Source organism: Ostrea edulis, chromosome 9, assembly GCF_947568905.1.
Source record: "Ostrea edulis chromosome 9, xbOstEdul1.1, whole genome shotgun sequence".
NCBI lineage: Eukaryota > Metazoa > Mollusca > Bivalvia > Ostreida > Ostreidae > Ostrea > Ostrea edulis.
In genome coordinates this window covers 62177463-62201679 of record NC_079172.1, presented here as the reverse complement: position 1 = coordinate 62201679, position 24217 = coordinate 62177463, and the positions used below count along the sequence as shown (strand labels likewise).

The 24217-nt window shown below is 35.7% G+C and overlaps 1 protein-coding gene across 1 annotated transcript; it reads left to right on the top strand.

The window, feature by feature from the left end:
• Positions 1-422: 422 nt before the first annotated feature.
• LOC125657562 (DDRGK domain-containing protein 1-like) lies at positions 423-19912 on the top strand. Its single transcript, XM_048888222.2, has 8 exons — positions 423-633; positions 3623-3745; positions 5183-5313; positions 6979-7080; positions 8822-8944; positions 13930-13968; positions 17461-17517; positions 18156-19912. The coding sequence occupies exons 1-8, from the start codon at positions 537-539 to the stop codon at positions 18390-18392; spliced, it is 909 nt and encodes a 302-aa protein (XP_048744179.2). The 5' UTR covers positions 423-536; the 3' UTR covers positions 18393-19912.
• The last annotated feature ends 4305 nt before the right edge of the window (positions 19913-24217 follow it).

Genomic DNA, 24217 nt, shown 5'->3' with positions numbered 1-24217 from the left:
CTGTAAGTTAGAGAATTTCATCAACTCCTGGAGCGGGTCTTTTTAAAATCTGAACGAGAGAACTTTGTACCTGAATATCACATTGATATTTATCAATATCGTTAAATTTCATGAGTTATCAAAGAGTGAAGACGCTCTTGAAAGTTCTCTTTGGCCTTACAAATGTATGTAAGATCTAGTTGTCAGTAACGTGAAACGTTCATGACAAAGACGACATCGTCCGACTCGCTTGTAACTCTCATTATAAGTAAATTCATGCAACAAAATAACTATATGAATAACTATTACAATAATCAACGAATCTGCATACTCTAAGGAAAATATAATTCTTTCTTTTACTGCCAACGATGTTTAGATAAAACATTTCAAATGATTTGTTTCAAGATGGTATAAAAATCCGGAAAAATAGTTGGCGTCGGATTACTTTAACGGTTATCATTACTTGAGTATTTCCGTCGTGTTGGTCTGTGTGTGTTGGATATAAAAACATATGTCATTTGTGAGTGCCGTGCTGAGTAGATTAAGAAAACCAGGAAATGGCTGTTGACCAGGGAACTGTGTATTTAGTTATGATGGCAATCGTAGGCATCACAATGTTGCTTGCCTCGATATTTTGTAAAGACAACAAGAAAGGTATGTTGTGCTATCTATTCTCACAGGGGCCTGTCACGAAATATTTGCATTCTTTTATATAATATGACCCTTCTCTCTCTATATAATAAGATATAGAGAAGGGTCATATATAAAAGAATGCAAATATTTCGTGACAGCCCCCTTTGCTGTTCTCTCGTCAGGTGTTCACGATATTTTGTAAAGACAACAAGAAAGGTTTGTTGTGTTGATTGTAAATATCGTCGACTGCCCTCAGCGATTTTTTTCTACCCACTGGTACTGGTACCGGTACCCATTCAGTTGGGAAAAATAGCGTCAAAATCCAACAAATTGGGAATTTTCTACCAATGTATTGGCAAATAATTTCAACTAAAAGAAAAGAAAAAAAGAGAACAAAACAAGAAGTAGTCATCCCTTTATAAACCTTTTTACGGTAATATTTGCTATTGTGATACATAAGGAATCATTGTAGCTTCATTTTAGAATCGTCGTAGCTCTACAAAACACGCGCACTGCCATGATCTGTACTTTCGATTAACACTGGAAGTGAACAATTTAGTTAACTTGTACAGCGTTTTAGACTAAGAAAATTACGATGTCGGCAGTCTATTTTTCGGCAAGTAAATTGGGAATTTTTAGTCTCAAAATTGGAAAAAATCAATGTTTTTTGGCATTGGGAATGGTACCGTTTATCGGTACCAGTTATATAAGGAAAAAAATTGCTGGCCCTATTTCGTCGACTGACCAGAATGGTAGATCTTTTGTTTACATGTGTGCGTTGTCGTTTGTGGGTGTAGATTGCATCATCAATTTTGTCGTAGTGTTTGCAAACATATTCGTACGTTTTCAATTTTTCCCCGAAAATGAACTACTAGAAGGAGAGTATGCAAACAATCAACACGAGCACTCCAAAAATAAGCCTATTTACTTATTACCTTTTCAAGCAAACCTTCAAATTAATATAAAGTATACCAAAAGTCTAGAATTCTACACTATGGTATTTTATTCACTGACGTTTAGTTGCACATTCCTCCTGTATATACGTTTTAACAGTTACAAACTCTTGGCAAACCTATATCAACAATGATCACTGTTTTAGGACCACAAAGTGACATGTTTTTTGTTGCGAAAATATATTCAATTAACGGAGTTGGAATTTTTGGATGAAAGTAAAGGAATTTAAGAAATGTATATTGTGCTGGTCTCTCATCAGATTCAGATGTAAAGAAGGAATATTCGTCAGCTGCTCATGGCACAGAGAATGCCCGAAATTACCCCCCAAAAATGATGGAAATTACAGTACTACCATTCATTGAAATTACAAAAAAAAAAAAATGTATGTACAAGACCAAATTCAAAATCATTTGAAAAAGTTATTGTTAATCATATCAACATTCAACAATAGGATTGGAATTTATGGGGATTGCCTTACCCTAACTGAGGGTACCACATTTATGGGGACCTTACTGAGGGTGCCACATTTATGGGGACCTTACTGAGGGTGCCACATTTATGGGGACCTTACTGAGGGTGCCAAATTTATGGGGACCTTACTGAGGGTGCCACATTTATGGGGACCTTACTGAGGGTGCCACATTTATGGGGTCAGGCATACATTAGGAGCACTCCGTTATATGGTACCAGTCCATGAACTTTTTACAGGTGACTCTCGATAACTTGAAGTTCAAGGGACCTTGGTAAAACTTCTAGAGATCGAGAGTTGGAGAGATTGAAATTCAGAAATTGAAGGTTCAACCATATGGTTAAGATTTTACAGTAACCGTAAATGTATACCAGCAAGATCATGGGATCGTTTTGACACATTTTCCTTCATGGTAATTCATTTCATTTCATATTATAGAACCTTATTTTGTATTAATTAATAAAAAGATTTTAAAGTTAATGTATTTATTTGTTCATTTCTCATGCTAAGATTATAGGCATACAAAACTAATATCTGATAAAGCTTTATACTGTCGCTAACTACACAGAGCACAATTTTTTGTCACTTTTAAATACACAAAGCCAAAATTAATTTATGATAGATTTTAGAATAACTTTACACAAAGAAGAAACTTGAGAAATTTAACAGTCTCTAGATCTCCAAATTATTGTCTCTAAATTAATGTCTCAAACTTACTCTCTTCGTGTGAAGTCGAAACAAAGAATATATTTTATTCATAGTCGGATTATATACACATTTTAATCATCACAAGACCCCAGTGCAGGGTGAAAACTGACCAATTATATAAGCAAGTGTCCTCCTCCACAAAGAAGCAGGGCGATGTAAACATTGGGCTAAGTAAACACCTAATTACCACAACCACGCTTGCCTCCGGCAATCCACAAAATCCAGGCAAGGTCCATGCGGAAATAATTATATGCTTGGGTAACGGTGGGTATACTATACCACCACTTTGAGAGATCTAGAGTGAAAAACAATGAAATATGTTTTTCGTACCCATCTTCTCTTCGAGAGATCAAGAACTTTGAGAGATTGAACGTTTGAGAGACCGATAGTAAATTTACTTAGATATATATAGAAGAAAAAAAAATCGGGACCATGATTTCACTTCGAGAGATCTAAAACTTAGAGAGATCGAAGTTTGAGCCATCGAGAGTCACCTGCAATTTTAATCACCCCTTGTACAGTTAACATAAAGAGGTTCATTTTTTTTTTTATAACTGTTTATGCTTCTTGCACTGCATGATTAAGATTGTGTTACCTGTCATTCACTGACAACACTATTAATCTGACACTCATATGAACCCCCCCCCCCCCTCCAACTTTACCTCTCAAAGTGTGAACTCTTTTGTCTGCAGACAACTCTAGTTTATTGCACTCATTTCTAATGTATGCAGAAATGAATTTATGTCGAACTGTCAGTGACTGATTATAACGTAAAGAATTTGAATAGCATATACTTTTATAATCTGAAAGTAAAATTACATGTTAAACATTTGTTTGGGGACCAGGAAATTGCAGTTAAAGTGTTTTTTGTTTTATCAGGAAAGCACGAGAACAGGGGTGAGGAGAGGCAGCCAGTAGCCAGGGCAAGGAATGAAAATCAGCCACCGGGTGTGAGACGGAGGAGAAGAAATCGAATGGCACTCCGAGAGGAGGAGGACTCAGGTAAGAGAACCAGAACAGAGAAAAGGTAGTATTCTGTAAACAGGAGAACCAGATTAGATAAATGGTAGTATTCTGTAAACACGAGAACCAGATCAGAGAAATGGTAGTATACTGTAAATCACGAGAACCATATTAGAGAAATGGTAGTATCTGTAAATCACGTTTTATTTGTGAAAACATTATTCACACATAATTAATGCAAGACTAGCCATTTGCAAAAATTTTGTTCTTGTGAATAATCTACAAAGTTACAATTTAAGAAAATTATATCTACATGTAGATTTTTTATCAAATCTGCATCAAACTTACAATGTATGCAAAAATCTAGATATTCTATCATATCTACATCAAACCTACAATGTAAGCAAAAATCTAGTCTAAGATATTTTATCAAATCTGCATCATACCTACAAAATGTACTATGTAAGCAAAAATCTAGATATTTCATCAAATTTGCATCAGACCCACAATGTAAGCAAAAACCTAGATATTTTATCAAATCTGCATCATACCTACAAACGATGTTCTGCTTTCAACTCCATACTATTATTTAGATAAAATGCCATGGTATGAAACTCACAGGTTTAGGCTGAATTGATTTGACACGATGATGAATTGCTGCGACTGTGACTTCTTTGTTTGAATACTTAAAGTTCATTGTGAAATATATATCAAACAATAATATCAAAATGTAATGCAAAAAATCTTTGTGAAGAGAACATTGTTTAGTACATGTTTTGTGTCAGTCATTTTCTAAAGAAATGGAAATCAGTCTTGCCAATAATTAAAATTGTACAGTTGAAGTGTTGTCAAGAATTCAAATCATTTTTCGTTTTTGTTAGGTCACTCAGGTGACTGTTAAGGTCCATGAGCCTTTTATTTTTGTTTATCGTTTTGAGGAACAATCATTTTACATGGATTGATGCTGACTGTAAAACAGGAGGGCACATTTTTAATCTCCATAGGCCACATATCTGGAAAACTACTTCAAGGATTTGATTAACTGTGTCTCTGGGTTTTACAGGAAACTACTTTGAGAATTTGATTAACTGTGTCTCTGGGTTTTACAGGAAACTACTTTGAGAATTTGATAACTGTGTCTCTGGGTTTTACAGGAAACTACTTTGAGAATTTGATTAACTGTGTCTCTGAGTTTTACAGGAAACTACTTTGAGAATTTGATTAACTCTGTCTCTGGGTTTTACAGGAAACTACTTTGAGAATTTGATTAACTCTGTCTCTGGGTTTTACAGGAAACTACTTTGAGAATTTGATTAACTCTGTCTCTGGGTTTTACAGGAAACTACTTTGAGAATTTGATTAACTGTGTCTCTGGGTTTTACAGGAAACTACTTTGAGAATTTGATTAACTGTGTCTCTGGGTTTTACAGGAAACTACTTTGAGAATTTGATTAACTGTGTCTCTGGGTTTTGCAGGTGAAGAAGACGAGGCTCTCCCCTCAGATGAATTCAATCCATTCGAGGATTTCGAGGGAGATAGTAAAAAGATCGGGAAGAAGAAGATGTTGAAATTACAAGCGAAAGAAGAGAGGAAACAGCAGCGACTGGTAAGATTTCTGATATATCATACCATCTTAAGAGAAGAGGCAAAACTTATAGAGAAGAAGGGACAGTGTACTAATCATACAAACCAAGAACGGGAAGCAATAGGCTAGCTGTCCTAGAGAATGGTTCAACAACACAACATATATATAGAAATGAAGTTCAGTAGTCCTAGAGAATGGTTCAACAACACAACATATATAAAAATGAAGTTTATTAGTCCTAGAGAATGGTTCAATAACACAACATATATAGAAATGAAGTTCATTAGTCCTAGAGAATGGTTCAACAACACAACATAATTATATAGAAATGAAGTTTATTAGTCCTAGAGAATGGTTCAAACATCACAACAAATATAGAAATGAAGTTCATTTTGACAAGTTTACACAAAATGATTTAGAAAAATTCATACTTGGCTTTATGCCAAGCCTTATTGCTTAAGCTGTTTGAAAGGTAGCAGAACATTTCTTACATTTAGTAAATCTAAAAAAAAAACAACAACCAAAAAACAACAAACAAGTGATGTCATTGTCTACAGACACAAAAAATGTAAATTTGATACGACAAGAAATATTTCTCATAGCAATCTACTTAAAACTAAATACTTTGATTGGCTCATGTACAATCTAATTAAAACTAGATACTTTTGTAGGCTCATGTACAATCTAATTAAAACTAGATACTTTTGTAGGCTCATGTACAATCTAATTAAAACTAGATACTTTTGTAGGCTCATGTACAATCTAATTAAAACTAGATACTTTTGTAGGCTCATGTACAATCTAATTAAAACTAGATACTTTTGTAGGCTCATGTACAATCTAATTAAAACTAGATACTTTTGTAGGCTCATGTACAATCTAATTAAAACTAGATACTTTTGTAGGCTCATGTACAATTTTAAGGATCATTTGGGGTTAGTTAGAGTAAACTTACATCATACATAGGATTTCACATTAATCTGCATACATTACTTACATCATATGTAGGATTTCACATTAATCTGCATACATTACTTACATCATATGTAGGATTTCACATTAATCTGCATACATTACTTACATCATATGTAGGATTTCAGATCAGTCTGCATACATATACATCTGCAACAAACATTTCATTTTTGAACACATTAGGGCATGAACTGTGACACTCTCCGCCAGCATACTTCATGAAGCGTGTTAGCTCTTCCCGAAAAGTATGCTGGCGTGAAGCGTTGCTGTTCATACCCTCATGTATTTTCTAAAATGAAATTTATTTTGTATATTTATATTTTGCTTTCATTTCTGTTGGAATATTCCCAGATGTTAAAATAGTAGTACTGTTTATCAACAATCGTACGCACATTGTTCACATTCACGAGGAAATGGTTATCATTTTAATTAGTAAAGATTTCAAAGTCAAAAACATTGGAAATGTAAATATTATATATCTATTTCCTATGTTTTTACCTTTGATATCTTTACAAATTGTAATGATAGCCATTTCTTCATGAATGCATTGTAGTTGTAAGCAATGTGTGCATGGATCTAGATAAATATAGTACTCCTGTTCTAATGGCTGGGAAATGAAGGTAGACATGCAACACACTCAAATGTGCAGCAAAATAAGGAATTAAAGGTAACTTAAAATTATCAAGAAATGTATTGCATGGTTTTACTTTTTAGGCAGAGGAGGAGGAGAGAAAAGAGAGAAAAGAACGAGAGGCACTACTGGAAAAACAGCGGAAAAAAGAGGAGGCGATATTAAAAGCAGAAGAGGAGGCTCGAGTCAGTACTGTTTTATTCACATCGTCCTTATCATTAATCAAAGTACTGAAAGTGAAGCCCGAGTCCGTACTGTTTTATTCACAATCATCATCCCTATTATTAATCAAAGTACTGAAAGTGAGGCTTGAGTCAGTACTGTTTTATTCACATCATCCCTATCATTAATCAAAGTACTTAAAGTACTGAAAGTGAAGCTCAAGTTCACATCACTATCATTAACAAAGTGATGACCTGAAACTTATTTTGAGCCATTTAGTTGTAGTTTGTTTTATAAACTGGCAGATTTCTGATTTAGTCGTAGTTTGTTTTATAAACTGACAGATTTCTGAGTTAGTCATAGTTTGCTTTATAAACTGACAGATTGCAGCAGCTGATGATTTCTTGGTTTCCTGCACTGGATGACCTTTACATGTAAAAGTTTGTTTCCTCCTTATTGTGCAAGCTACCTCATCCTCTTAGACCTGTTTACTCTTCACGTTTCTCAGTGATTTCTACAAAAACACTGATAAAATCCACCATTTGGAACACAAACTGGAAAATTCGGAAATCATATGCCTGTTTAATATCCTTAAATACTATGGGTTTATTTTATGCACGTAAAGTGTATACTTTAAATTTAATTATTATACCCCCCGAACAAAGTTCTGGGGGGTATATAGGAATCACTCTGTCTGTCCACCTGTCCGTCCGTCCGTCTGTCTGTCCATCCATCTGTCTGTCTGCAGATTCGTGTCCGGGCCATAACTTCTTTGTTCTTTGACTTAGGCATACCATATTTGGCACACAGGTGGATCACCATGAGACGATGTGTCGAGTACCTTCATGACCTCTATATGACCTTGACCCTTGACCTCAGGGTCAAAATTAAAGGTTTTTTACAATGGATTCGTGTCCGGGCCATAACTTCTTTGTTCTTTGACATAGGCATACCATATTTTACACATGAGTGTATCACCATGAGATGATGTGTCATATACCTTCACGACCTCTATATGACCTTGACCTCAAGGTCAAAATTAAAGGTTTTTACAATGGATTCGTGTCAGGGCCATGACTTCTTTGTTCTTTGACATAGGCATACCATATTTGACACATGATTGTATCACCATAAGACAATGTGTCGGGTACCTTCATGACCTCTATATGACCTTGAACTTTGACTTCAAGGTCAAAATTGATTATAAGGTTTTGACATAGTCATACCATAAGACATGGGTGTATCACCATGAGACTATGTGTCATGTACATTCATGACCTCTTTATGACCTCGACCTTTGATCTCAAAGTCAAAATTATAGGTCTATACCATGGATTTGTTTTCGGACTTTATCTTCCATTTTATTCTACAAAGGCATACCATATTTTTACACTCAGGAAAGAGGTAATTTATACCTATCAACAACACCCTTTGGGAGATTGGGGTAAGCGGGGGGTATTCTTAGTGAGCATTGCTCACGGTACCTCTTGTTTTTTTTTAATTTTCAAAGTCTGCAAATAAAACATTTAATTTATGTCATTGTATCATGTTTAACACTGAATTATTTTCAATGTTTAAAAAAATTTGAAATCTCAAGCACAATTATCAAGTCTCACAGAAGTTACTGACAAATATTTCACTGAGAAGTCTGGAAATGAATGAATACAATGTTTGAAGAACATCAATATGACAGATGTATTGCCTGAGACTTAACATCCAGTGTATCATACCCTCAGAGTTTTATTTTTTGAATACTGATTTCAGGCGGAAGAGGAAAGAATTCGTAAAGAAGAGGAGGAAAAACGTGAGAATGAGGAATACCTCAAACTGAAGGAGGCATTTAGCATTGAGGAGGAGGGTGAAGAAGATCAGGGTCCGGACCTCACAGTGAGTTATATCCCTTGTATTCTTTATTTTCCCCATGCCCAAGGAATCTAGGCCCTGAGGGTGGAGTGTTTTACTTTCAAGCACAATTCACAATAAAGTTCTTGAAATTTCATGAACTAAATTATTTGGAGGAAAATAAAATATCATTTTCACAAATCAAGAGATACTGGTATATTACATGAAGTATATGGTCTTAGAATCCGATGACTTGGTATCTGTAGTTCAGAATGTTTATAAATCCAAGCCATTAGTGGTCAGGGGTGTCCCTTTTATGTCCATTTATTCTACGAAATATGTGGGTCTAATTATCATAGAGTATGGAAAGGTTATTAAAAGCTGTTCTTGTTTAACATACCACACAGTCAGTGGTTTTAGCTCGTTCCTGTTAAAATACCACACAGTCAGTGGTTTTAGCTTGTTCCTGTTAAAATACCACACAGTCAGTGGTTTTAGCTCATTCCTGTTTAACAAACTGCAGTCAGTGGTTTTAGCTCATTCCTGTTTAACATACCATACAATCAGTGGTTTTAGCTTGTTCCTGTTAAACTACCACACAGTCAGTGGTTTTAGCTCATTCCTGTTTAACATACCACACAATCAGTTGTTTTAGCTCATTCCTGTTTAACATACCACACAATCAGTTGTTTTAGCTTGTTCCTGTTTAACATACCACACAGTCAGTGGTTTTAGCTCATTCCTGTTTAACATACCACACAATCAGTGGTTTTAGCTCATTCCTGTTTAACATACCACACAATCAGTTGTTTTAGCTTGTTCCTGTTTAACATACCACACAGTCAGTGGTTTTATCTCGTTCCTGTTTAACATACCACACAATCAGTGGTTTTAGCTCGTTCCTGTTAAAATACCACACAGTCAATGGTTTCAGCTCGTTCCTGTTTAACATACCACACAGTCCGTTGTTTTAGCTCATTCCTGTTTAACATACCACACAGTCAGTGGTTTTAGCTCATTCCTGTTAAAATACCACACAGTCAGTGGTTTTAGCTCATTCCTGTTTAACGTACCACACAATCAGTGGTTTTAGCTTGTTCCTGTTAAAATACTACACAGTGAATGGTTTCAGCTCGTTCCTGTTTAACATACCACACAGTCAGTGGTTTTAGCTCGTTCCTGTTTAACATAACACACAGTCAGTGGTTTTAGCTCGTTCCTGTTTAACATACCACACAGTCAGTGGTTTTAGCTCATTCCTGTTAAAATACCACACAGTCAATGGTTTCAGCTCGTTCCTGTTTAACATACCACACAGTCCGTTGTTTTAGCTCATTCCTGTTTAACATACCACACAGTCAGTGGTTTTAGCTCATTCCTGTTTAACGTACCACACAATCAGTGGTTTTAGCTTGTTCCTGTTAAAATACTACACAGTGAATGGTTTCAGCTTGTTCCTGTTTACCATACCACACAGTCAGTGGTTTTAGCTCATTCCTGTTAAAATACCACAGTCAGTGGTTTTAGCTCGTTCCTGTTTAACACACTGCAGTCAGTGGTTTTAGCTCATTCCTGTTTAACATACCATACAATCAGTGGTTTTAGCTTGTTTCTGTTAAAATACCACACAGTCAGTGGTTTTAGCTCATTCCTGTTTAACATAACACACAGTCAGTGGTTTTAGCTCGTTCCTGTTTAACATAACACACAGTCAGTGGTTTTAGCTTGTTCCTGTTTAACATACCACACAGTCAGTGGTTTTAGCTCGCTCCTGTTTAACATAACACACAGTCAGTGGTTTTAGTTCACATCAGTCAGTCAGGTGATGTATTAACTGTGTGGGTCATTGGCTTTTTAATATTTTTGATTTCTCAGAAATTGCATGATCAGTTTTCACCATAAAAGCCGTAGAAAATATTATGGCAAGTGGAACAAGATTTCTGAAATTTTGTGAGCCCTATCTATTTGGGGCCCAGAGATAGGAGTATAAAATTTCCAAAATTAAATTTACACTTTTAGCACAATCTTTAAAAATAAAATTTAAGAGTTATCTCCTTTAAGATAAAGAAAATTATCATGCCTCATATATATTTAGCTCACAGCAGGAGCAATGCTATTGTTTACTAAGTTAATATCAATTAGTGTTGATGCTTTTAAAGCTTTGTCATGTGCCATATATTTCAAATTGTGGAACTTTAGGGGATAATCCAACTGAATACTGCGTGATCTTAAAAAAACATGATGTGAGTAAAATTACGGACACTGTTATAAAAATCTGTGATGACGGAGTCCACCCTTCCTCTTCAAGGAAAGCTTCTGCCAATCCCCTATGTTTTGTTTATTGAAAGATACAAAGATCTAAAGTCATTGAAAATGAAATATCAGCCATTTTTGTAAAGTATTTTATGACTTTGACTTAAACAATGAAAACAGGACGACTGGATGGTTTAACTTGTGTGTCATAGTTCAGCCTTTGTTAGTCTTAGAACAGAAGATTTTATGATATAAAGAATCTCTATTACAGTTTCCCATGTTATACATGTAGATTTTATATGACTGTTTTCCATAATGTACTAGACTGGAAAAGAAAGATTAACTTGGTTGCAAATTTTCAAAACAGGCCAGTTTTAATCGTTCTTATTGTTCTTGGGGAATATGCAATAGCATGCAGTTCTTGTAAGACCTTGAATTTCTCCAACAATTTTGGACATTTTTAATTCTGTCTTTCCCAATGTTGGTGCTGTCTGTCTACGTGATTTAGGGAGTGGGGGTGATAGTATTTAGTTGATCTAAGTTTTAGGGGAGTGCAGTGGTAGTATTTGGTTGATCTAAGTTTTAGGGGAGTGGGGGTGGTAGTATTTAGTTGATCTAAGTTTTAGGGGAGTGTGGTGGTTAAGTATTTGATTGTTCTAAGTTTTAGGGGAGTTGGGTAGTTAAGTATTTGTATGATCTAAGTTTTAGGGGAGTGGGGTAGTTAAGTATTTGATTGATCTAACTTTTAGGGGAGTTGGGTGGCAGTATTTGTTTGATCTAAGTATTTGGGGAATGGGGGTGATAATATTTGTTTGATCTAAGTTTTAGGGGGGTGAGGGTGATAGTATTTGGTTGATCTAAGTTTTAGGGGAGTGAGAGTAGTAGTATTTGTTTGATCTAAGTTTTGGAGGAGTGGGGGTGGTAGTATTTAATTTTTCTGAATTGTGGGGAGTGGGATGGCAATATTTGGTGATTTAAGTTTATGGGGAGTGGGGATAGAGTATTTGGTTGTTCTAAGTTTTAAATTATTTTAAAGATAAACTTAAAACATAATTATCCTTTTAAACTTGCATTTAATTTGTAACTAGATATTTAGGTGAATAGTGATTTTTAATAATAAAAAAACAACAACAAAAAAACCTTGGATAGTTTTGCCTATTCTTAGTTACCTTAGTTTAATATTATTTTATGTCAATTATGTCCATTCTCTCACCAGAGGACGCGTTACGCAATCTTCACATACACCTCTGTCAATTAACGCTTGGAATCACATGACAATATAATCACATGATATAAACAATAATTCTCGGTTTCCTTTCCATTTAAAAGTTCTGGTAACAGGTGATGACATGAGGCTCTTTTCATAGCCCACTGGCACTTTAATAAGTACATATGTACCATTTAGCTGTTTGTCTCTTATTTCACAAGTTTTATCGTATTTTTACAGCCTTTCTTACTTTTGATTCCATGTTTGCATTCAAATCTTCACCACATGGATGTCCTACATTCATACGCATATTACGAAGTAGTTCCAAATTTAGTATCAGAAAACTGAGATTTTAAACAATATACAGAAAGCATCAATTTAATTGCACCAAAAACATTTCATAGTATGACTAAATATTTAGTCAAAAACATAAATGTTGGATATTAGAAACTTTTACAAGATTTCTGTAAAAAGCCATTGACAGAGGTGTAGTGTGAGAAGCGCACGGAACTCTGGGTAGAGAATGTATGCATACCCTCTTTCAGGGGGAGACGTTATTTTCGTACTTTCCTTCCGTCTGTCCGTTTGTTTGTCACAAAATCTTGTGAACACTTCTCCTCCTATATGGCTTATTGGATAGATTTGAAACTTTGTACATTACTTCATTGCCATTTGCAGATGTGCATATTTTTGGGACAGGAGGATCCAATTATTTTCCTAAAATAGTGGATCTAAGAGTGGTGGAGTATGCTTGTGAAATCTTCTCCTCCTATATGGCTTATCTGATATGCTTGAAATTTTGTACGATACTTCAATGCCATTTGCAGATATGCATTTTGCAGGGACAGAAGGATCCAGTTGTTGTCCTATAAGGCTTATCCAATAGACTTGAAATTTTTTGTATGATACTTCAATGCCATTTGCAGATATACCATGTATGCATTTTGCAGGGACGGAAGGATCCAATTGTTGTCCTTAAAGTTATAGTGGATCTGAGGGGTGGAGGGTGTAAATAGTTTGTGAACACTTCTCCCATGTGGCTTATTGGAGATCATATTGTTTATGTTCCTGCTCATGCTTTCTCCTCCATACCATGCAGTACATTAAGGGGAGGAGGTTTCATTTGGAGAACTTCTAATTTGGGGAGCTGGGGAGACATTTGTTTTTTCATAAAAACAATCTCTAGTTTTTTAATGTATTTATTGTTTTTTGTTAAATAGTTTGTTTTATGTGTAAAATGCACTTTATGATAATTGTGTTAATTAGATAAAGTGCTATATATGAATATACAATAACAATAAATTTTAGGGGAGTGTTTGTGGTAGTATTTAGTTGATCTAAGTTTTTGGGGAGTGGGGTGGTAGTATTTGGTTGATCTAAGTTTTAGGGGAGTGGGGTGGTAGTATTTAGTTGATCTAAGTTTTAGGGAAGTGGGGGTGATAGTATTTGGTTGATCTAAGTTTTTGGGGAGTGGGGTGGTAGTATTTAGTTGATCTAAGTTTTTGGGGAGCTGGTGGTAGTGTTTTCCACTATAGGAGTACTCTTTTTGACATGTTGTTTTCTTTTACAGTCTCAGTCACTACTGCAGGAGTTTATTGACTATGTTAAGGTGAGTATGCTGTGACTATGAAGGATTTCTATTTTTGTGTGTAAATTTGCAAATTCATAATATTTGTAGCTTCAAAAAATTTGAATTTAAATTATTATGGGTAGTGGATTACTAGCATGTGATTTATGCCTCTTCTGACAAATTCTCATATTCATCATCAAATCAAATGATGCACTATATCTTAATGTAAATCAAATGTTGGGATGATTTTCATGTCATCTGAATTGCATGGGAAATCGAGGAACCACTTTGTGTTTTATCTGTTCATTCATCTGACCATCCATCCGTCTGTCTTTTACACCTGAATGTTAATGCACTTTTACAGTGTGTGTATCTGTGAGAGACAGGACTCGGAGATAATTAGCATGTTTACATTCTTTATTTGAGGGTCATTTAATGCCTGTATATACTTTGGTTAATGATCCTCAGAATACTCTTATTTGTGATTATTAGTTTTCTCTACTCTATATATATTGTCACATGGATTTCTGTTTTACTTCAATACAGTCAATGTGCTCTTAGTTCTACCATCCCAGAAATTCACACCGTCTCAGAAATCCACTCTGTCTCAGAAATTCATACTGTCTCAGAAATTCATACCATCTCAGAAATGTACACTGTCTCAAAAATTCACACCGTCTCAGAAATTCACACTGCCTCAGAAATCCACTCTGTCTCAGAAATTCATACTGTCTCAGAAATCCACTCTGTCTCAGAAATTCATACCATCTCAGAAATGTACACTGTTTCAAAAATTCACACTGTCTCAGAAATTCCCACTGCCTCAGAAATCCACTCTGTCTCAAAAATTCATACTGTCTCAGAAATTCATACCATCTCAGAAATGTACACTGTCTCAAACATTCACACCGTCTCAGAAATTCACACTGTCTTAGAAATTCACACATCTCAGAAATTCATACTGCCTCAGAAATTCATACTGTCTCAGAAATTCACACTGTCTCAGAAAATCACACCAGCTCATAAATTCATACCATCTCAGAAATTCACACTGTCTCAGAAATTCATACCATCTCAGAAATTTACACTGTCTCAGAAATGTACATTGTCTCAGAAATTCATACTGTCTCAGAAATGTACATAGTACCCAAAATTTACACTGTCTCAGAAATTTACACCATCACAGAAATGCACACCGCATCCTAGAAATGCACACTATTCCAAAAGTGCACAGGTCAAAGAAATTCACACTGTCAGAGAAATTCACACTGTCAGAGAAATTCACACTGTCAGAGAAATTCACATTGTCAGAGAAATTCACACAGTCACATTGTCAGAGAAATTCACACTGTCAGAGAAATTCACACTATCAGAGAAATTCACCCTAATTCACACTGTCAGAGAAATTCACACTGTCAGAGAAATGCACTTTATATGTTATAGTCAAATGATATTCATTGCAAACAGCAGATGAATCTATGTGCACTGCTTGAAAGGATAGGCCAGCATTATTTTTTAACTATACACAACTGTTGTTAATATATAGATATTTACAATTCCAATCTTTTTGTCTATGATATTCCTAATAATTGTAATGCTAGCCATTTTGTCATGTATGTGTTGCAGTTGTGAACAATGCATGTGTGTATACCTACAGATAAATATTGTATGTCTGTTTCAATAGCTGGGAATTTTGACAGAAATGAAAGTAGAATCAGGCTGTCCAGCAGCCCAAAAATTCCTTTAAAATCCCAATCTTTTATTTTTTTGCTAAAATTCCTAAAAATATGTTGAATTCAAGGAGAAATCCGAAAAAGGCCTTAATTTTTCATGTCAATTTCTTTTTTTTTTTTTTTTTTTTACCTTGCTACTCTAGCAATTCGAAAATGTATTCATAATAAATGTGTCTAAATGTAGTTTGCAGATCATATTCAAATAATGCAGTGAAAGGTAGTTGATCAGTGGATCCATGTGTCAAGCTTGTTTATTGGTTGTGACTGTTACAAAGATGTTACTATTAAGGTTATAGCCAATAACAGCTTGGACAATGGAACCCTGGATGATGCCCTTCCTGCACTTACAGTACTTTTAGGTCACCTGAATCGCTCTGTTGACCTATTGCAATTGGCCTTTGTCATTGTGTGCCGTTTGTTGTCCATTAACAATTTTACATTTTTGATATAGGATTAAACATTCTTTTTGAAGAATTTATCGATGTGTAAACTCCAGACATTTTACTCACAAACTGAATAAAAGTGCAAAGCACTTTTATGTTAAGTTTGTGAGTAAAATGTCCGGAGTTTACACATCGATAAATTCTTCAAAAAGAATGTTTGATTCTTATAATTCCAATTGATTCATTTTATTAACAATTGCAAAAATTTGAATAGTTTCCCCGCATTATGTTATTTGTTTTCAGGTGTGTATGAATACATTGCGTTTTCAGGTTTATTGATGTATAAACTCATGTTCAGCTATATTTTTGTCCAATCAAAACAATTGTAATAAATAACATTGGAATTATCTTCATGTAAACTACATGGTCATTTGTTACAATTTTTGGTGTGAAGCATCTCTAGGATAAGAGGAATATAAATTGTGAAATTTATAACCTTACCACCCCTGGGGCTTTATGGGTTGGACCAAAAATGCTTTTAAAAGGGCCATATTTTCAAAATTCTTTACTCCCACACATGTTGGAGAAAAACTAAAAGCATGCATGGATATGATGTACATGAAGCCCTCTACTTAAATTGTGAAATTCATGGCCCCTGGGTCAGGGTTATGACAGGGCCAATGTGACCTTATAGTGAACATGTATTAAATCAAAATGTTTTATATATTTTGAACTTCCATTTTTCTTTCTTCTGTAAATGAATAGAAATTGTGTGCATATTTTAAAAGATCATAAACATGTGCATGAAGGACTCCATATTGAGACTTGAATGTAAATATGAGACTACCTGTAAGGGTTATGATACTCAGATGACTGTTAAGGCTCGTGGACCGTGTTGTTAGTTTCTTTAAAGATAAGTCCATTTGAATGTCTAAAACTACCCTAATTTAGTTATAAAATTCCTAATTAAGCCCTTAAATTTCATGTTTTAGTCCTATGTTTTCTCAACAAGTGCTGGACAGCCTGTAGAATGTAAATACATACATGTATATAAGAAATAAATTTCATTTTTGAAAGTACATGAGGTTTGAATTGTAATGCTTCATGCTGGCATACTTAACATGATATGTGCTGACATGCTTCATGCTGGCGTACTTTTGATGATGTGTGCTGACACGCTTCATGCTGGCGTACTTTTCATGATGTGTGCTGACACGCTTCATGCTGGCGTACTTTTCATGATGTGTGCTGACACACTTCATGCTGGCATACTTTACATGATGTGTGCTGACACGCTTCATGCTGGCGTACTTTACAGCCTTGGGTTGTCAGGTTCTGTCAAATCTGCATTCAGAGAGCATGGTGGGTATTTTATTGTACAGTTGCTTTATAATTCTATTTTTGTTTTGATACAGGAAATGAAAGTCATTATGCTGGAAGATTTAGCAGCCCATTTTAAAATCAAAACACAGGTAATATGAATTGAAATACATAATTATGTCTCCCCTCTCTTAGGGGAAGACATATTGTTTTTGTACTTTCCTCCTGTCTGTCCGTCTTACCATGGCTTAAAATCGGATAGACTTGAAACTTTGTACAATGTTTCATTGCCATTTGTAGATGTGCATATTTTAGGGACAGGAGGATCCAATTATTTTCCTTAAAGTTAGAGTGGATCTAAGAGGGGTGGAGGATGTAAAATAGTTTGTGAACATTTCTCCAATATTGTAATTGTAATTAAAAGATTTATATAGCGCCCTATCAACATTAGTTCTCTAAAGCACTTTACAAATGTGAAAGAAAATATAAAATCGATGTGCACATACATGTGAATAAAATATGGCTTATCTGATATATTTGAAACTTTGTACAATGCTTCATTGTCATTTGCAGATGTGCATATGTGCATATTTGTTGGATGGGAGGATCCAATTATTTTCATAAAAGTCATAGTGGATCTAAGAGGGGTGGAGGATGTAAAATAGCTTGTAGACACTTCTCCTATATGGCTTATCTGATAGATATGAAACTTTGTATCTAATATCTATTGTGTTCACTAAAAAACTTCATATATTGTGAAGATGGTGCAAGAGACAGCTGTATTTTTCAGGATGCTGTTGACCGAGTGCAGGAACTACAGACAGAGGGACGGCTGACCGGTGTAATGGACGACAGGGGAAAGTTTATATTCATTACAGTAGAGGAACTTGAATCTGTGGCCAAATTCATTAAACAGCATGGCAGAGTGTCAATATCAGACTTGGCAGAATCCAGTAATCGTTTGATTAATCTGACTCCGGATAATGCAGATGTTCAGAGAAGATTGTTGTCGGGAGTTAGTGTTTAAAGTGTGATAGAGATACTTGTGTTTGAGTAGGAAGTGTCTAGAGGAAACGTCGTTGTGTTAGCAATCTGTTGTAAAGGGAATCTTCAACATTTAAGTATCTGGGTGGACTGTGTAACAGGCAGGGAGTATTTACTGGTAGGAATACAATGAAATTATCGATAAATTACAACACAATCATTAGTTTTCCTTTGTGCAGGTATCCCATATACGGTAGTTAAGAAAGCAAGCTAGTCAGAACATGTGATGTAAGACTGGATGATGGGATCTCGGAAATGTGCAATTTGTAACTTCATTTTTCTGATTATGGTGTAACAGTTAAGGTGTAGAGAAATGTGAAAGGGTGTCTGAGTGGGAATGTGGTGTGTGAGTCGGTGGGTTTATTTTTAGCAACAGTCGGTACCCTGTTATAAGAGGGTTAAGATTAGGACCCTGTTATAAGAGGGTTAAGGTTAGGACCCTGTTCTAGGAGGGTTAAGGTTAGGACCCTGTTGTAACAGGTGTATGATTTGGAGTGTGGTGTACGAGTCAGTGGGTTTATTTTTTTACAACAGTCAGTGTTGTAAGAGGGTGCTCTAATGTTTAGTATCTTTGTTTTGATTTCATTATAACAGATGTAGAATCATTAACTCTATAATGATTTGGACAAGATTGAAAAGCTTCCTCTAGGTTTATATCACTACTGAAGGTCAGTTGATATCTAAAACACAAATGCTGGTTTCATGGTATGAACAGTTTTATCCACATCAGGTGTTTGAAGTAAATGTCATGGGCCTTGTCTTGGTTTTGATTGTTTTTATCTTGCTTAACACCCCGCTCGAGAATCTTTTCACTCATATGGAGATGTCACCAAGGCCGGTGAAAGGGCTTCAAATTCAGGCCTATGCTCGGCGCTTACGGCCATTGAGCAGTGAGGGTTCTTTAGCGTGCCACACCTGCTGTGACACGGGACATCCGTTTTTAAGGTCATCTCTGAGGACCCGTGACATTCACATCTGATGCCGAGCGTTTGGCGATGGAACTGTCACTACCTGTTTTAACGACTTAGGTCTGTCGTGGCCGGGATTTAAACCCCGACATTCCGCATGCGGGGAAAATGCTCTACCTATAGACAACCGCTGCGGTATATATTGTAAATGAATAAATGTGGCAAATCACATTATGCAGTTTGTCTTGGTTTTATGGATTAACAGTAGATAAGGACCCTCTCAGTATTGTTCTGAGTTTGAAGAATCTACGCTCTTTATATACCTCGGATTTGTAACATGAAAAGCATGCAAGAAATGAAATTTATTAAAGTAAATGTAAATTGATATGAAGATATAATAAAAATATGAATATACAGTGCACCTATGTTGTATGATAACACTGAATAAAAGTATTGCTTCAGAAACTGAAACAGGCTCAAGTAACTTGGTAATCTTGTGAACTGTAAAATGATTTGTTTGAAAATAATAATTCTTATGTTATGTATTTTATTGTGCACATTGTTTTGTTACCAGATGCAATAAATGAGAATAATTGATTGCTTCTCGTTTTTCATTTTTATAGTTCTAAGTCATTGACTTGTTTTCAACTTGCCTTGTCAAATGTCTGGAGAGCTACACTCAGGAGGCCAGTGTCACACATTAAGGAAAAACTTTAACTTGGGCTCTGTCGTTTCAACCAACAGGGATAGTGTTTTGATATTTTACATATAGATGTTTCATGGTCAAACCTTTATTTTGGTACCAAGACTTGACTTGACCTTGGACTGACCTACTTTTAAAAAACTTGCTAATTTCTTTTGAAAGAAGGTGATGGGGATTTAATATTTCTCTTATAAATGCCTTATGACAAGGCATTTTATATGGTACCAAGACACAACTTAGTGACCTTGAACTTTGACATTATTTTCAAAAACTTTAACCTTTAGAATCAGAGAGGATGGGTTAAGTATTCGCACTTCCTGGCAAGCTATGTGGTCTTCTGATGATTCTTGTTCTGTGTTGTAAATCCATCGTGTGTTCCTTTTGACGAGACATTTCTGTACATGGCAAAAGTTTTGACTTTGTCACTGTGACCTCAGGGATTTTACTAAACTTTTTAAAAAGCTTTAACCTAGGCCCTCACTTTTGAATGGTTAATGATAGGGCATTCATGTTTTATTCCTTGTGACATGACTTTTGGGGTACCAGAATTTCTTTGCTGCCATACAGGGACTTCAGTGTCTCACAAACACGTCTTGTTCCCAGGAGCATGGATATGCTAACCCACCCACCTCAGCCCTACCCTCACACTTTATTTTCTTTAGGTCACCCGAGTCGCCTACTGCCATTGGTCTTCATTATTGTCCGTCGTCCATTAACAATTTTACATTTTTAACGTCTTCTTGAAAACTACCATGCCAATTGTTATTATTTTTGGTGTGAAGCATTGATAGGCTAAGAGGAATGTAAATTGTGAAATTTATTGCCTTACTTCCCCCAATGGGCCTCATAGGCAGGTTCAAATATGCTAAAAAAAAGGGCCTCATAGGCAGGTCCTAATATGCTAAAAAAAGGCCCTATTTTCACAAATTCTTTTCTCTATTCCCACACATGTGGCAACCCCCCCCCCCACCCCCCACCCCAGCTAAATGCATGGCTATGATGCCCATGAAACCCTCTATCAAAATTGTGAAAGTCATGGCCCCTGATTCAGAGGTTCAGGCTCTAGGGCAGGGCCATACAGTGAAAATGTATTTATTCTTAGAAAATCTTCTCTATTCCCAAAACTAAGTGCATGATTATGATGTTTATGAAGCTCTCTACCTAATTTGTGACTCCTGGGTCAGGTTCAGGCCCTAGAGTGGGGCCAACATGACTATAATGAAAATGTGCTGTATAAATGTATTAAACTTGGAGAATCATCTCTACTCTACGGAAGTCGATAGGTGCCAGCGTATAGAATTAATATTTATTTAACTGGCGGCCGCCACTTAATTTATGTGGCGGCCGCCACTTAATTTAACTGGTGGCCGCCACTTATTATCTGGCGGCCGCCATATAAATTTAGTGGCGGCCGCTAGTTAATTTATCTGGCAGCCGCCAGTTAATCTATCTGGCGGCAGCCAGTTAATTATATGGCGGCCGCCAGTCAGTTTAACTGGCGGCCGCCACTTAATTTATATGACGGCCGCCACTCAATTTAAATCATTTATATGGCTGTCACCAGTTATTCAACTCCTTTCTCTATCTCTCTCTCAAAATGAAAGGGGTGCAATCCCTCCCCAATGCTTAGTAATATGTATGTGATATATATATATACAATTAAGAGCATTAAATTATTGTTTTTAGATTGTATTGTTAAATACGTAGAACCACGGGGCTGACCCTCCATTATTTGATAACGTTCAATTTCTGTTATTTTCACATGCAAACTAAATTATTTTCACATGTGAAATAAGATTAATTGGCGGATTGCCCCCCACCCCACTCTTTTGGTGATAGTAATGAATGGTTAAAATGTAATATTAAATTAACTGATCAATTGAAGGATGAACGGAGCCCCCTCCCTCCAATTTAGGAGTACGAAGTTTGGACAAAAGAGACATTTTAGGTTCTCTTTCTGCTTGTCAGCAATTGTAGAAGACAATTTCTCCTCCGACTATCCCTATACACTTTGAAAAACGGTGCTGCGTGTTTGCGTACTATTCTAAATCTTTCCAAAATAATCACTCAGCGATACGAATTACATTGTTTTTGCAATTGGCAGCCGCCATATATAAATTAAGTGGCGGCCGCCAGATAAAATAACTGGCGACCGCCAGTTAATTTATGTGGCGACCTCCAGATAATAAGTGGCGGCCGCCACATAAATTAACTGGCGGCCGCCAGTTAAAAAAATATTAATTCTATACCCTGGCACCTATCGACTTCTGCACTACTCCAATATATATATTTGAGAAAAACTAAATGCATGATTATGATGTCCATAAAGCTCTCTATAGCTACTAAACTGTGAAATTCATGGTTCCTGGGTCAGAGGTTCAGGCCCTTGGGCGGGGCCAATATGGCCACGTAATGAAAATGTTTAAAAAAAAAATTAGGGAAATGTTAAAATGATTTATAGGCCTCAAACTTTCAGTTTTTAGGTCACCTGAGTTTACTCAGGTGACCTATTGCAATTGGTTGTCGTCTTTTGATGTGTGTCATGCATTAACAATTGAACATTTTTAACTTCTTGATAACCAGGCCAATCCTTTCAAATTTTGTATAAAGCATCTTTGGGACAAGGGGGACTTAAATTGTAAATTTCAGGACTCCTGCACCCCTGGGGCCCTAGGGGCAGGGCAAAAACTGCCCAAAATTGACCAATTTTCAAAAATCTTCTTCTCTAGAATTGCACACGTGTAAAAAAAAAAACAAAACTAAATACATAGTGATGTCTACCAAAATTATAAATTTCTTGATCCTTGGGGCAGGTGTTTTGACCCCAGGGCGGGGCCAAACTTACTATATAGTGTCTGTGCAAAACACATAAATAACATCTTCTTTAGTGCTATTGACACTAAATGGATATTTAGAAAGAGCAGGTATTCCTTTACCAAAATTGTAAATTTGATGATCCCAGGGGTAGGGGTTTTGGTATCAGGGTGGGGCCAAAATGGTCAGTTATTTAATGTGTGAACAATAGACATTTTTAACATCTTCTTGGTAACTATTATTTCAATTCTTTTCAAATTTGATATGAAGCATCTTTGGAACAATGAGAACATAAATTGCAAATTTCAGGACTCCTAGGGGTGGGGCAAAAACTGCTAAAAATTGACCAATTTTCCAAAATCTTCTCTAGAATTGCACACGTGTAAGAAAAACTAAATGCATAGTGATGTAGAGCAGGAATGCCTCTACCAAAATTGTAAATTTCCTGATTCTTAGTGTAAGTGTTTTGACCCCAGGGCGGGGCCAAACTTACTATTTAGTGTCTATGTGCAAAACACTTAAATAACATCTTCTTTAGTGTTATTGATACTAAATTGAAACTAAATGGATATTTAGAAAGAGCAGGTAGTCTTTTACCAAAATTGTAAAATTGATGATCCCCAGACCCCAGGGTGGGGCCAAACTTAGTAAATAGTATTTATGTGTAAGTTTGCTGATACTGTATAAAATCTAAATGCATACTTAGGAATAGCAGAAAAAGATGTAAAAATAAGAATGGTGAATTTCACAACCCAGGGATATGACTCTATAGGATGGGTCCAAATTAATCGTATCTTTTGATGATTTAATGTTAATACACCTATTATATTATGTAAAGCCTTTCGTCAGTGTATGCACTTTTAAGGGCAGTGAAGTTTTAAAAACACGTCTTGTTTTATAATGTTGCTGAACATTAGAATTTAGCTTAGGTATTCAGAACAGGATATGTATTCTAGATTCCATAGCGCTTGGGAGTATTGATACTTTTTTACTAGTATACGTGCATGTCAAAGTGATCTTAAACGTAATCGTATGTTTACGTTCTACGATCGTTTAGAGAAACGGCCGCCAGGTGTCCCTTAAGTGTTCTTCTTCTGTAATTGATTAGGAATTGTATGTATTTTTCACGATCATAAACGATTGAGGTCTCTTGTTCTGATTGGCACACTAATTTTTTTTTTTACTTACGTTTATAAACATGCATGCTTTAAAGATCATCCAAAATTTTTATTTTTTGTCTGTTACATACGAGTAAAATTTACATTATCAGTGATTATTAGAAGAAGACAAGTAAATTTCCCATTGTCTGCCTCACGAGGTTGAATTGCCTGTACAGTCAACATGCATTTATGATATATCAATACATTGGTCAGTGGCGGATTT

Bases quoted from the DNA above. Each gene is read 5' to 3' on its own strand.
- LOC125657562 (XM_048888222.2), top strand. From the start codon at position 537: ATGGCTGTTGACCAGGGAACTGTGTATTTAGTTATGATGGCAATCGTA. The intron at 5,314-6,978 runs GTAAGATTTCTG...TTTACTTTTTAG, and splicing joins AGAGGAAACAGCAGCGACTG to GCAGAGGAGGAGGAGAGAAA. The intron at 8,945-13,929 runs GTGAGTTATATC...TTTCTTTTACAG, and splicing joins ATCAGGGTCCGGACCTCACA to TCTCAGTCACTACTGCAGGA.